This window comes from Arvicola amphibius, chromosome 9, assembly GCF_903992535.2.
Source record: "Arvicola amphibius chromosome 9, mArvAmp1.2, whole genome shotgun sequence".
Lineage (NCBI taxonomy): Eukaryota > Metazoa > Chordata > Mammalia > Rodentia > Cricetidae > Arvicola > Arvicola amphibius.
The window spans coordinates 38,821,687-38,834,962 of NC_052055.2; the positions used below are offsets into that span (position 1 = coordinate 38,821,687).

The following is a 13,276-nucleotide window of genomic DNA, read 5'->3' on the forward strand; positions in this document are numbered from 1 at the left end:
AAGCAAAAACACCAAAAATCGAAACCAACCAACCAACCAAGTGAAATGTACAGCCCTACCCTAGCTTTTAAAGTTAAGCTCTATTGTGCACTGGTTACACACCAGTTCCGAAGCCAGTCCTTTACACATAGCAACAAAGATTAGAGATGTCAACTGACTTGCCAGGGTCACACGGCTAATAAAGAGCAGAATCAGGACAAAAGTCTTGGGATGTCTGACTCCACAGACCACTGTGGGGCATCCTCATTTGCTCTTCCCTCATTCGCCTGTGAAGCGCTCAGAAAAGAAAGCATGAATAAAGGGTAGCTTCTTTCCCAAGTGAGGGCAGAAGTGAGGCCCAGAACAAGCCATCCTGGCCCAGCACGGAGCTGGCTGACATGCACAGTGGGTGTAAGACAGGGGCTAGTGAGACCTGGGTTCAGGGCCAGCCTTTTAGTGCTTCTTGGCTGGGTGATCTTGAGACAGTTACAGTTACTTGACCTCTCTGAGCCTGGAGTGGAATGGGTATTTCTGAGTTGGAACTGAGCAAGGTCCCAGGCCTCTGGCCCTACCAGGCATTTCAACCTAGAGCCAACTGAGGCGATGTGCCTGACAACCCAGCGCATGAAACATTTATGGAGCCCTTTGTCAGTCAAGTTTGCTGAGGGTTCATCAAAGAACAAGAGACCCGTGTGCTGCTTTTGTGTGTCTGTATGGTGGAGGAAAACTGACCTGGGCAAGAGAAACAAGCAAAGCATGACTGGTCTGACTGGTGCTCAGGAGAAAAGAGAGCAGAGCAGAGAAAGGCACGCAAGGCCTGGCCAGTGTGTTTCCAAGGAGGTCGTCAGCGAGGTCTTAGAGAAGTGGCTCGTGCATCTCAGCAAAGACCCAGAGGGAGTGAGCCTGTGGGTCTGAACAGATCACAGGCTGAGGGGAGCAGGACCTGGAGTAGAAAGCAGGAGTGTTTGCCCAAGAGGATGGCAGAAGGCAGGGAGGGAGCAAAGGGAACTGTGGGAAGAGGGTCCCTCTTGTAGGGTGATAAGGATGGCGGAGCCCAAGAGTCAAGGAAATGGCAGCCAGGAGAGGAAGTCACCCCTACACGGAAATGTTTGTGACCCCCCATGCTCTCTGGAGCACAGAGGCCACACAGCCCTCCTCGACCTCATCCTGTCAGGGGGAAGCCAAACTCTAGCAAGCTGCACTGTGACCCCATGAGAACGTCCCACACCACATCCCTGGCCTCTGTGAGCTATTCAGAGGGTTCCATTAAGGGCGCCGTGGAGGCAGTCAGGGCAGTCACCTCTCACTACTCATCCTCCTGTCCCCTGCTTGAGCTCTGGACTTGCTGGCTTCATTCTGATTTATTTTATTGTATGACATGTGAAGGGCACGCTCGTGGAACTCAAAAGACAACTTTGCAGAATGGTGTTTGCTAAAGTTCCTTCCCAGAGGAAGGTGTAAGCAGTGTCTACCCATCTAAGGGCCCAACAACCCCTGCTCTCACTGGGGAACCAATGAGTTTATTGGTCTTCCTTACAGAGCATAAGTGAGGGGTTACTTACAGAAATGTTGGCTGCACTGGGAAGTCTCTACCGAGCAGGGATTATGACTGATGGCTTACCCGGAGTTGCCTAAGGCCACATCCTATTAGGGAAGCTAGACAGTCAACGGGCCCTGTTGTAGTGATCTTTTATGAGCAGGCCCAGCAGAACTTCTATGGGCTGGAGAAATGACAACAGTGAAGGGCACTTGCTGCTCCTGTTTTTCAAGACAGGTTGTTTTGGAGCCTGTCCTGGAACTAGCTCTTGTAGACCAGGCTGGCCTCGAACTCACAGAGATCCGCCTGCCTCTGCCACCCGAGTGCTGGGATTAAAGGCTTGCGCCGCCACCACCCAACTAACACTCAAATGTTTTAAAAATAAACTGGGTAGTGGTGGCACATGCCTTTAATCCCAGCACTCTGGAGCCAGAGGAAGGTGGATCTCTGCAAGTTCAAGAGAAGTCTGGTCTACAGAAATTTCTGGACAGCCAGGGCTACTGAGAAACACTGCCTTGAGAAAATATAATAATAATGACGATGGTGATGATGATGATAATTTTAAAGATAGAGGAATTTGACTCAGAGGAGAGTCTTGTACAACCATTGGTTCTGAGGATGAAACTCAGGTCTTCAGACTTGAGAGACATATGATGGTTAGCTTCCATTATCAGTTTCTCACAATCTGCAGTCATGTTTCAGTGAAGAACTGCCCAGATCAGGATGGCCTGTGGATGGGTCCGTGGGGTTGAGTACTGCAAAGCTGGGCACAAAGAAGCACCAATGTGTTTATTCTCTCTGCTCCTGACTGGATGCGTTGACTGTGACTAGCTCTCCAAGTCCCTGCTCTGGTGGACTGTGACCTGGAACTGTGACCTGAAATAAACCCTTTCTCCCATAAGGGGCTTTTTGACAGTTTTTTTCTTTTAAGCCTCTCCAAAGTGAGCAGGCTTCCTGGGTTGAGATGCTAGTAGCCTAATCACTTAGGATATCACTTTAAAAACTATTTATTCTTCTTTTATGTGCATTGGTGTTCTGTCTGCATGTATGTTTGTGTGAGGCTGTCAGTTCCTCTGGAACTGGAGTTACAGACAGCTGTGAGTTGCCATGTGGGTGCTGGGAATTGAACCTGGGTCCTCTGGAAGAGCAGACAGTGCTCTTAACTGCCGAGCCATCTCTCTTATCAGTGTACTTTTTTATATTTATTTATTTATTATGTATACAATATTCTGTCTGTGTGAATGCCTTCAAGCCAGAAGAGGGCACCAGACCCCATTACAGATGGTTGTGAGCCACCATGTGGTTGCTGGGAATTGAACTCAAGACCTTTGGAAGAGCAGGCAATGCTCTTAACCTCTGAGCCATCTCTCCAGCCCCCTTGTCAGGGTATTTTATCACAGCAACTAATGACACTAAGCCACACTCTACCTGGCTCGTCACTTCACTGGGCCTTTACTTGGCTCACGGACCTAGCTGAGACCCCTCAGAGAGCTGGAGAGTGCCATGACTTCTGTTCTAGCCCAGAACCTGTCTTCACCCAGCTAGGGGAAGGAGCACCCAGCCCTTTTCCTCCCATGGGCAATGGCGGGCCACAGCCTGGGTGGGCAAGGTAGAGGCCTGACAGAGCGGAGCAGGACAGATGACTGCCCTGGAGTCATCAGAGCTGAAGCCAGGGCTGTTCTTGAGGACCACACACAGCCAGGCTTGTTTTCACCTGTTTACTTGCCTAGGAAAACAGAGTTAAAATTAGTAAACACTGATTGCGGCTCACAGGTACAGTCCAAGGCATGGTGACAAAATCAGACTGTGGCGATAGAAGCTCGCTTCTATCCAAGGGAACACAAGTGTTGCTATGAAGTCAAGTTGGCTTTCTGTACTGTGACTAAAGCTACTCTAAGCTGGAGGCCTCTCCTGTGCCGGCTCTGAAATGGCGAACCACAGCATATTTGCACTGCCTTGTGAGGGTTCAAATTCCCTCCAGGAAAGCTGCTGTCTCCCCTACCCGGAGCAAGAGAACTCAGCTGAGATCCTGGGCAGGGCTGTCTTTCACCCCAGCAACCCCTGAATGGCCCCCTCTAGAGGCGAGGCCCCAACCTTGGCCAGTTTCTTAGGGTACGGCCGGCCAGCTTGGTGACTTGGTCTTTGCCACTGATGGAGTTACCATCTCTCCTGGGTGCCCTCTTTGAAGTGCCCACCGCACGCTCATGGCACTTGAGCTGCCTGGCTCACGGCTTATCTGCAGTGTCCTGAACCTGGCTGGTGGCCTGAAAATCCTTGGAGAGTTTAGGCCTGCAGGGGGAGGCCCTCCCTTCTCTCCCCGGTTCATCCAGGGTTTGTTTCAGATCTGTCTGCACACACCCTCACCGCCACCAGGGGGCCTCGCTAACATACAAAGCCCGGACCCTGGTTCCATTCAGCCTGGGTGAGGGCTTCCTCCTCCCCTGACCCACCACTCCTTGCTCTCCAGGGACCTTGAGCCACAGCCTCCTCTCCTGTTGCCCAGTTCAGGAAGAGCCTCTCCAAATACGTGAAGGGACTTCTCTGATCAGACGCCCGTGTCCTGCTCTGGATGCCTCGGCCGGCTGCCTCCCTGGACTAAGTCACTGCCCACTGTTGTCCCAGCTGTGCTGCTGGGCAGCCTCCCCACGACTCTTCCGTGTCCCAATCCTTCCTCCCTCTGCTAGCAGACAAACCCCTAGTCCCGTGGGCACTTTCCTTCCTACAACAGCCAGGGCTGAAGCTTGTCCCAGCGGGGAGCACCCCTCCTCCCCACCCCATGTCCCTGGCCTTTGCCTTCTATTTGGCCGGCAGAACACAGCAAGTGTGTAGGTCTTTTAAAAGGATAATTATGTCCTTCTTCATTGCTTTCTCTTCCCTGCTAGCTGAAATGCAGCTATGATGGCTGGAGCTCATGCAGCTATCTTGGGCTGTGAGGCAAAGTTGAAAGAAAAGAAAAGAGAGAGAGAGAGAGAGAGAGAGAGAGAGAGAGAGAGAGAGAGAGAGAGACAGACAGAGAGAGAGACAGAGAGAGAGAGAGACAGAGAGACAGAGAGACAGACAGAGAGAGAGAGAGAGAGAGAGAGAGAGAGAGAGAGAGAGAGAGAGAGAGAGAGAGAGAGAGAGAGATCTAAAAGCCTGCCACCCCAGCTTCTAGCCTTCCTAGCTCCGGGCTGGTAACTTTCTTCTTGTCAGCCTGAGAGTCCTTACTACACAATCCAGCTGTGAGCTTTTGATGTGGAACTGAACCTCACTGTCCTAAGACATGCTGTGTAGCCCAAGCTGGCCTAGAACTTGAGGTCTCCCACCTAGGCCTCTTGAGCTGCAGGGACTGCAAACATGGCCTCATAACGTCATCATTCCTTTTCTTGTGTTTGACAAGATAGAGACATGCTGTGAGCCATGAGGGGTGAGCAGGTGTGATGTACAGAATCCTGTACTACTCACACTCCAGGCTCAGGGCAGCCCTGAAGGAGGTTCACACTGGGAAACACACCCAGCAGGACAGCACTGCTTGAGGCTCACATGGGGAGCAAATCCCTGCATCTCCTGACTTGTTGTCCTGCTCGGTGGTCTAGAGGATGAGGCCCAGGCCTATGGTAAAGTCACCACTCCCAAAGCAGAGAGGGCAGGGAAGGAGAGAAGGGGCTGAGTCCCAGGAAAGGCCCCGCCCCAGCTGAGCTTTCCATCCCTGAATGTGGCCTTCTGACTCAAGTCCTCAGTCTTCAGACAGCACCTGGTAGCCAGCCCAAGATGGCACAGAACGCCCCATGGAGCTGAAGATGACCGTGGATTGAGTCTCCTGCCTCAGCCTCCTTGGTGCGGTATTAGCGTACACAACCACAGCTGGCCACAGCTCTGGAGTCTACGTGGAACACGCTGGTCTCCAGCTATGACTAGAGGACCCAGATATGACAGGATCTTGTAATACCCTCAGGAAAGCCTAGAGGTGGAAGGTGGACCCCTGACCATTCCCACCGCCCCCAGACAAAGCCAGGACAAACCACAAGCACGCACGTGAGGAGTTTCAAGGACTGCTGAGGCCCAGGTGGACGTACATTTGTGAGGAGGCCCTGACAGTGCTCTGCAGGCTCCAGGACCTGGGCTCTAGGAAGTCCATTCCTTCTGGGCTCAACCCCAGGATGGTCCCCAAGCAGGGACAGCCCCAGGCTGGAGAAGTCCTGCTTTCCAGGCTTGGGCTGTAGCTCCTCCTCAGCACAGCTGGCTTAAAGGGACAGCCAGGGACTTTGGCTGGGGACCCTCAAGCTTCTGGAGCACTCACTCCCCGCTGTGCCTGGCTTTTCCAGTCATCCGGCGTCGCTGGGTCTTGCTGGTACGAGTGGCACTAGGGGGTTTCTTGGTGGAGTCCTGGGCTCGCCGAGGGTGTTTCCTTTTGACCTTCTTCCGGCCGTGCGCATGCAGTGTGGCTGTGAGGGAGGAGATGCTACGGGGGAAGTGGAGGCTGGTGAGGCCAGAGTCTTGGCTTACCCTTGAGGCACAGGCAATCACTACCAAAGGCTGGTCATGATCATTCCACTCAGTTGAGTAGAATGGGTGAGGAGCTGGGACAAGCTCCCTACACATCTCAAACTCTGCCTGGTCTGGCTCCACAGAGCCGGGAAAACCCCGCCCCAGCCCCCACAACCCCTCTGGCTAGGGTAGCTCCACACGCCTAGCCACTAGTGCAGACAGGAATGGGACCAGGAACTACAAGCCAGAGCTCACCGCTGGGATAGCAGGGGATCTTTGGACTTCTTGGGCAAGGCTTTAGTTGGCTTCTCTGTGGATGGCGCCTCCTCCTGGTTCCCTTGCTAGAGAAACAAAGGACAGGGACTGTTACAGGGAGTGGACAGGCACACTGAGCAGTCCTGACTTTAGAAGTCTGAGCAGGGCCCAGAGAAGGCTCTGGGCAGAAGTGCACTGTGGACAGCTGCCCTGTTTAGCCTCAACTGTCAACTTGACACACCCTAAAGTCATCTGAGAGAAATCCTCAATTGAGAAATTGCCTACATCAAGTTGGTCTATGGACAAGACCAAGCCTATACAGGGTGGTATCATTCCTTAGGCAGGTGGTCCTGGGCTGTATAGAAAAGCTAGCTCAGCTGAGCTAGTGAGCGAGTCCGAGCAAGCGAGCAGCATTTCTCCATAGTTTCTACCTCAGGTTCCTGTGCTGAGTTTCTGACCTCACTTCCTTCTATGATGACCTGTGACGTGGAAGTACAAGATGAAGAAACCCTTCCCTCCCCTAAGCTGTTTTGGTTACAGTGTTTGTCACACTGGCGGAAAAGAAACTAGGACACTATCTGAGAACCAGAATAACAAAGGACAGCCTGTATCCAAGCATTCACCAACAGCGACATCCATGCAATGACAACGAGACTCTGGGTCAGGCTTTAAAGGACATACATAAAGCAGGCAGTGGAAGTCAGTCAGGCCGCGGCTTTCCAGGATGGAGACACTGCAACTCAGAGAACGAACTTCTCTTAGAGACAGGCCCCAGGCTGGGCTTGAACTAACGATCCTCCTGCCTTCACCCCCTTGTGTGCTTCCACGCCTGGGCCTCAGCAATGGGTGGGATTTTGCTCTGTTGTTTTTGCAATCCTGGTGTCCGGACCTAGGGTCTCACATTCCGGGCAGGCTGCATCCTCAGCTCAGAAAGGCACTTTATACTGAGCTCTCTGGGCAGCTAGAGTTGACCAGCTGCACAATGAAAAGAAATAAAACATCTGGAAGGAAACAGTGTCTGTGCTGAGACCAGATTTCTTGTCTTTCTTTTCAATTGTTTTAATTTTTAAATCTATTTATGTGTATAAATATATTGCTTGCACGTATATCTGTACAGCATAGGCACACCTGGTGCTTGCAGAGGTCAGAAGGTGTCACGTCCCTTGGAACTGGAGTAAAAGACGGTTGTGAGCCACCTGGGGCTTCTGCAAGAGCAAAAAGTGTTCTTAGCCACCGAGCCTCGTCTCCAGGACCCAGACTCTCGCTATCCTTTGAACACTGCACTGTAATAACTCAGCCAGGACCTTCAGGGTATTCGGATTTTGTTCTTGTATTTAGTGTGCGTGTGTTGGGGCTGGGGTGTGACGTGCACACCCCAGGGTATGTGTAGGAGGTGAGAGGAGAACCTGTAGGAGCCAGCTCTCTACTTCTACCACGTGGAGTTCCAGAGCTCCGGGGACTGAACTCAGACCATGGAACTCAGGTGGTGGAAGCACCTTTACTCTAAGCTACTTCGCTGGCCTGGCATTCAGTTTTCTAAGTAACGGGAGGACGATTTAAAGGACAAAGGAGGACCTGTGTAGGTTCTATGTAAATAGCATAGCATTTTACTCAAAAGACTTGAACATTTGCAGAGCTGAAGGACCCTGATTATAGAAACTCCCACACAAGCCACAGGCACAGTTTTAAGTGGAGCAGAGGAATGTTTTCCTTATTGGGATGCTGTTGTTTTCAATTACTGAACAAGTCACTGAGGATGCACGACCCACATTACGAACTCACTGCTCTTGCACACATATGCCACAGTATGTTGCTTATCACCAAGGGTTCTAGTCTGCTGAGCACTTAATATAGCTGGACTCAGTACCAAGGACCTCACAAGGCCTCACCGTGCATCCTCATGGTTACTCACTGCCATATACTGGGAGGTCTACCATGGCAACACTCAACTGACTGATGAACTGAGCCATACAAGAAAGCTTTCAGGCACACTTCCTGCAGGATACCCTTGACATGGGCAGGCACTGAGCAGCCCCCACAAATCAATCTCCCGCTTCTTCCTCAGGGCTGTCCTGGGACCTACCTCAGGCAGGGGCAGACCTAGCAGCCGGGCCCCCGAGAGGTCCAGGTCACTGATGGTGGTCACGGTGACTGTGTGGTTGGGGTGGTCGTACTGCACCGACTCCGTCTTTGCTGTCACTAGCCGCTCCAGCTCATCTGCCTCCTCTGCAAGGTGGACACAGACTAGTCTTTAGCCCTGGCTCGGCCACCACACCTCTGCAGCCTCCCTCCGAGCTCCAGAGGGATGAGAACTGGCATGCAGTGTGCTTTTCTAGAGCCCTGCCCACCCTTTGTTCCTGCACCTCCAGAGTGGTTCAGAGTCCCACCCACAGGTAAGTAGTGGAAACGACCCTCTCTTCCCTTTGTGCTTCAGCTTGTCCCTGCCTTGGAGAAACTGAGTGACAGCAAGAGCTGTTCCATCCCCAGGCTCTCTGTTCAGCCTCAATTTACCATGTGGTCTGGGTCTCCTGGTCTCTGATCCACATGCACTTAGAGCCCCCTTGGCCCCTACGTCACTACCAAGATCTCTGTGGCTAAGAAAATCACCCTCTATCCAGCTTTCTCCCCATTCTTCCTGTCCCCACCTGGGGACACAGAAGCCCAGACTTAGGTGGGGGCTTACCTAGTGCCTCCTCTCTTTCTGCCAGCATCTTCAGGTATTCCTGGTGGCGCTAAAGTCAGACGGAAGGATGTGATGGCGTTAACTGTTAAACTGACAGAATTGAGGATGGCCTGGGAGATGGGCCTCTGAGCACACCTATGGGACACTTTCTTGAGGTAAGAAGACCTGCACCCTATGGGTGGTGCTAGTCCCTGGCTGGGATCCTGGGCTGTATCAGGTGGAGAAAGAGCTGAACAGCAGCATGTGTTCATCACTCTGCTTCCTGACTGGGGATGTGACGGGACTAGCCAGCTCAAGCTCCTGCCACCTTGCCTCGACTGCCTTGATGGACTGTCCCCTTGAGCCCAGAGCCAGAACAAGCCCTTTCTCCCATAAGCTGCTTCTGTCACGGCCACAGAAAAAGACACTAAGATAGAAATGAGCACAGTGAGAATGGCCTTTCAGCCCATCCCGGGCAACAGCCCTGCTAACTTCCATGATGTGAGACCACGGTTCATGGGGTAAGCTCAAGAGACTTGCCCTTCACACACACACACACACACACACACACACACACACCCCGGGGTCTCTACTCCTGTGACAGCTCCAGCCACGCTCACACGCCGTCTGCTCTGATGCCCCTCCCCTGGTAGATGAGCCCCCACCCCTTTCAACTCTCCATCCTCCTCTGTACTGCACCTCTTCCCGGAGCTTCTTCTGCTCCTGCTTCAGCCTCTGCTTGATCTCTTCAATGGCCGCCTTCTTCCGCTCCACCTTCCGTTTGTGGAAGCCTGTCAGATACTCCCTGCAGGAAGGAAGCAGGGGAATGAGCAGAGTCGGGAGGAGACACGAGGAAAGAAGGGCTCTGGAGAAACCCTTCAGTGCCATAGGGCCAGGTTCTAGCCTACCCACTAACCCCCTCTACCCTCTCAACAGCCTGTCCTTATTTTACAGATAAGGACACTGAGGGGAGATGAGGGTACTTATCCAGTGTCACAGAGAACGTACTTATGGGTCATTCAATGACAAGGGTACCTTAAGAGAAATGAGTTGCTAGTCCTGGCTGGACCATCACAGAATACTTTTGTGATCCTAGGTGGTGTAACCTACCACACACCTATGCTGGAAGTCTTACTACACTCTATCACTGAGCACGTCACCACACAATGTGTGACAGAGAATGCTGCCTTTTCCCAGGCTTCCTTCTCCTGGGTACCTACTTCACCTGCGTTTCTTGCCCCTTGGTGGGTACACACAAAGACACTGAGCAGGTGGACACTGCGTCCACACCGGTAGGAGTCGCCCCAGTAGGGCTTTCCAAGAACGCCTTCACCCAGACCCCAAAACTCTTTCATTGAACCAACACCCAGTCCTCAACGACATCTGAGCCCTGAATCCACCAGTGGGGTGAGACCTAGGGGTGCCACCCACCTTCCCTACTCTTGTTTCCTCCTATCTGGTATCTGCTGTTCCTGATTTTGTGGTTGTACTGGAGAGTTAAACCTAAACTAATTACTTTATATTGATTTGGGGACAGGGACTCTACACATCGCCCAAACGCCCAGACTGGTCTTGAACTCTTCTCTGTAGCCCTTGACTTTGCAATTCTCCTGCCTCAGCATCACGGGTGGCTTAGATTATAAGTCTTCACCACCAGGCCTGGCAACTGAGGTTTCGTTTGGTGCTCTGCACTAGAGTTTTCGCAGACCCACTACAACGTGCCATTTATCCACGGTGACACCGAAGCACAGAGCTTCAGCCTCCGGGACCCAAGCTGGTTGGGACACAGTACGATGAGAGAATGAATGAACATAAACCTCTCTCATCCTATTCTCTCGTCGTTCGTCTACGGTAGCCGGCTATGTGCCGCGACCATGGACCGGGCTGGACTCGAGAGGTCCAGGGCACTGTTCTGGCAGACTGGGACCTGCAAGGGGAGAGCAGGAGTCTGCATCCCACCACTTGGGGAAAGCGGAACGAGGTCTTCAGGCACGTCCAGGGGCGGAGCCGGAAGAGCCCTCTGCGTGAACGTGCGCACCCTGGGCTTGGCTAGGCTTCTCCCGGCAGCCCGACGGGAATCGGGTTCGACCCGGCCACTCACCGCCGCTTCTCTTCATCAAAGCTGAGGACAAGCCGGGGCCGCCGGTCATCTCCATCTCGCTTCTTCTTCTTGTTGCGGCCCATCACAGCGAAGCTTCCGGCAGAGTGGCTGCCACTAGCCTAAAACACTTCCGTGTGTAGCAGTTTCAGATTTCCGGAGAGCGCGCTTAGTGGCCTTGTTCTACAGTTCCGCCGATTTGTCTCCGCCTTTTAAAGGAGCCTCCCATTCTGTCGCTCACAGTTTTGATTCAGGTCTGAGCGATTTTCCCAAAATGGCTTCAGTGAGAACTAGGCTCCCCGATTCCATCACCTAGCCTGGCCCTAACAGGCCCTAAATATGGAGATATTCATGAATGGCTAAAAACTACCGATCCTAGACGGGCGGCGGCCATGCACACTTTTAATCCAAGCACTCGGGAGGCAGAGGCAGGCGGATCTCTGTAAATTAGAGGGCAGCCTGGTCAACAGGTATCATACCCACTGCCACTAGAGTCACTCACGTGGGTGCTGGGAATCAAGTCCAGGTTCTTCGCAAGAGAAGTAAGAGCTGCTAAGCCCTGGGCCATCTCTCCAGGGTCATCTCCCCATTGTCTTCTTCTTTGTGCCTCATTGACCCATCTATAAAGTACAGATAATTGTAGGGACTTTGTGGGGTTATTGCAAAGAAGGGGTTCTAGGGCTGGAGAGATGGCTCAGAGGTTAAGAGCATTGCCTGCTCTTCCAAAGGTCCTGAGTTCAATTCCCAGCAACCACATGGTGGCTCACAACCATCTTTAATGAGGTCTGGTGCCCTCTTGTGGCCTGCAGGCAGACACACAGACAGAATATTGTATACATAATAAATAAATAAATAAATAAATAAATAAATAAATAAATAAATAAATAGAATAAAGAAGGGGTTCTAGAACTTGGGCATGCATTAGATGTCCTAGAAGGCTTGCTGAAATCCAGATCCAGGGTTTGTGGGTCAGCACATATGGACAGAATATCCGTTTCTAGCACATTCTCGGATGGCCCGAACAGTGCTTCTGCTCGCAACAAACTTTGAGAGCCACGGCAGTAGTGGCACAAGTGTCAGGAGTGTTGCTCTGCCACGCTCAGGTTTAGTGCACAAACTACGTCCAGCTATGTGCCTCAGTTTCCCCAACACATCTTCTACCATCTACCACACACGTTTGAATGTGGAGCACTGGGTAAAATAACAGCAGACAGGGATTTTAGTGACTCCATTGTACAGTTGACTTCCCCCATTCTCAAGACTATGTGCATTTGGTCCTGTAAAGTCCTGTGCTGGGTGCTGCAGACACGGCTGATGCTCTTGATTGTAAGGTCTGACCCTGTGGCCAAGTAGGTGTTCGTGATAGTGCCAGGGATGAGGTCTCTGCAGCAAGAAGCTGAGGAGGCTGCAGGAGGTCAGGATTGCCTCCAGCAATGTGGAGGGCAGGGAGGAGCCCAGAGCTGGTGATGATACACAGGGTAACAGGCAACACCCAGACTCTTAGGATCCAGTCCTCTTCCAGATAGAAGCCCAGAGAGCCAGTAAGCCACACATATTGAAAGCCTCTTGTATGCCAGGCACACAGAGAGGCAAGATGCCACTTAAGAAAGGACTGTGCTTGCCAGGCACTGGTGGCACACACCTTTTATCCCAGCACTCAGGAGGCAGAGGCAGGTGGAGCTCTATGAGTTCTAGGTCAACCTGGTCTATAGACTGAGTTCTAGGATAGCCAGGGTGAGCCAGACCGCCTGGCTTTGGTTTCCCTTCCCAGCTCCCTGGCCGCTCCCACAGAAGCTAATGTGTCTGCTTTTGGAAGGCAGGATGCAGACTGTGAGGATGGTTTTTGGAAGGAGCCTCACCTACAGTTGGCATGACACCCCATAAATGTTGGATTTCTCCCACAAGGGTCCTCTACTTGGAGACTTCATGTTGGATGCTGAGAAGTTATCTTCAAAGTGGGGGTCCCCAAACTGGGCTGTAGTTCTAGGAAGTGGAGATAGAAAGATTGGGAGTTCAAGGTCATCCTCCGATACATAGAAAATTGAAGCCCAGGCTGGGCTACTTGAGACCTCATCTAAAGAACACGGTTTCAGGGTGCTAGACAGACATGCTTCTGAGTGGTCACTTCTGCTCCCTGAGGGTCAAGCCCTCCTGCCACCCTTGGCATCTCTCCTCAGGGAAGAGGCATTGGCCGGCCACTCTGTACCTCGTGGAGAAGCTGTGAACTGCCTTCTGTTGCAGAGCTCCCATCTGCTGCTCCCTCCTCTCCTGTGGCTGC

At 52.3% G+C, this 13,276-nt stretch overlaps 1 protein-coding gene across 1 annotated transcript; it reads right to left on the bottom strand.

Annotated features, from left to right (window-relative positions):
• Positions 1-5,535: 5,535 nt before the first annotated feature.
• Nol12 (nucleolar protein 12) lies at positions 5,536-11,134 on the bottom strand. The gene is made up of 6 exons (XM_038342962.2): positions 11,002-11,134; positions 9,600-9,705; positions 8,922-8,970; positions 8,322-8,464; positions 6,239-6,324; positions 5,536-5,957 (listed from the first exon to the last, which is right to left on the bottom strand). The coding sequence occupies exons 1-6, from the start codon at positions 11,082-11,084 to the stop codon at positions 5,792-5,794; spliced, it is 633 nt and encodes a 210-aa protein (XP_038198890.1). The 5' UTR covers positions 11,085-11,134; the 3' UTR covers positions 5,536-5,791.
• Positions 11,135-13,276: the final 2,142 nt, after the last annotated feature.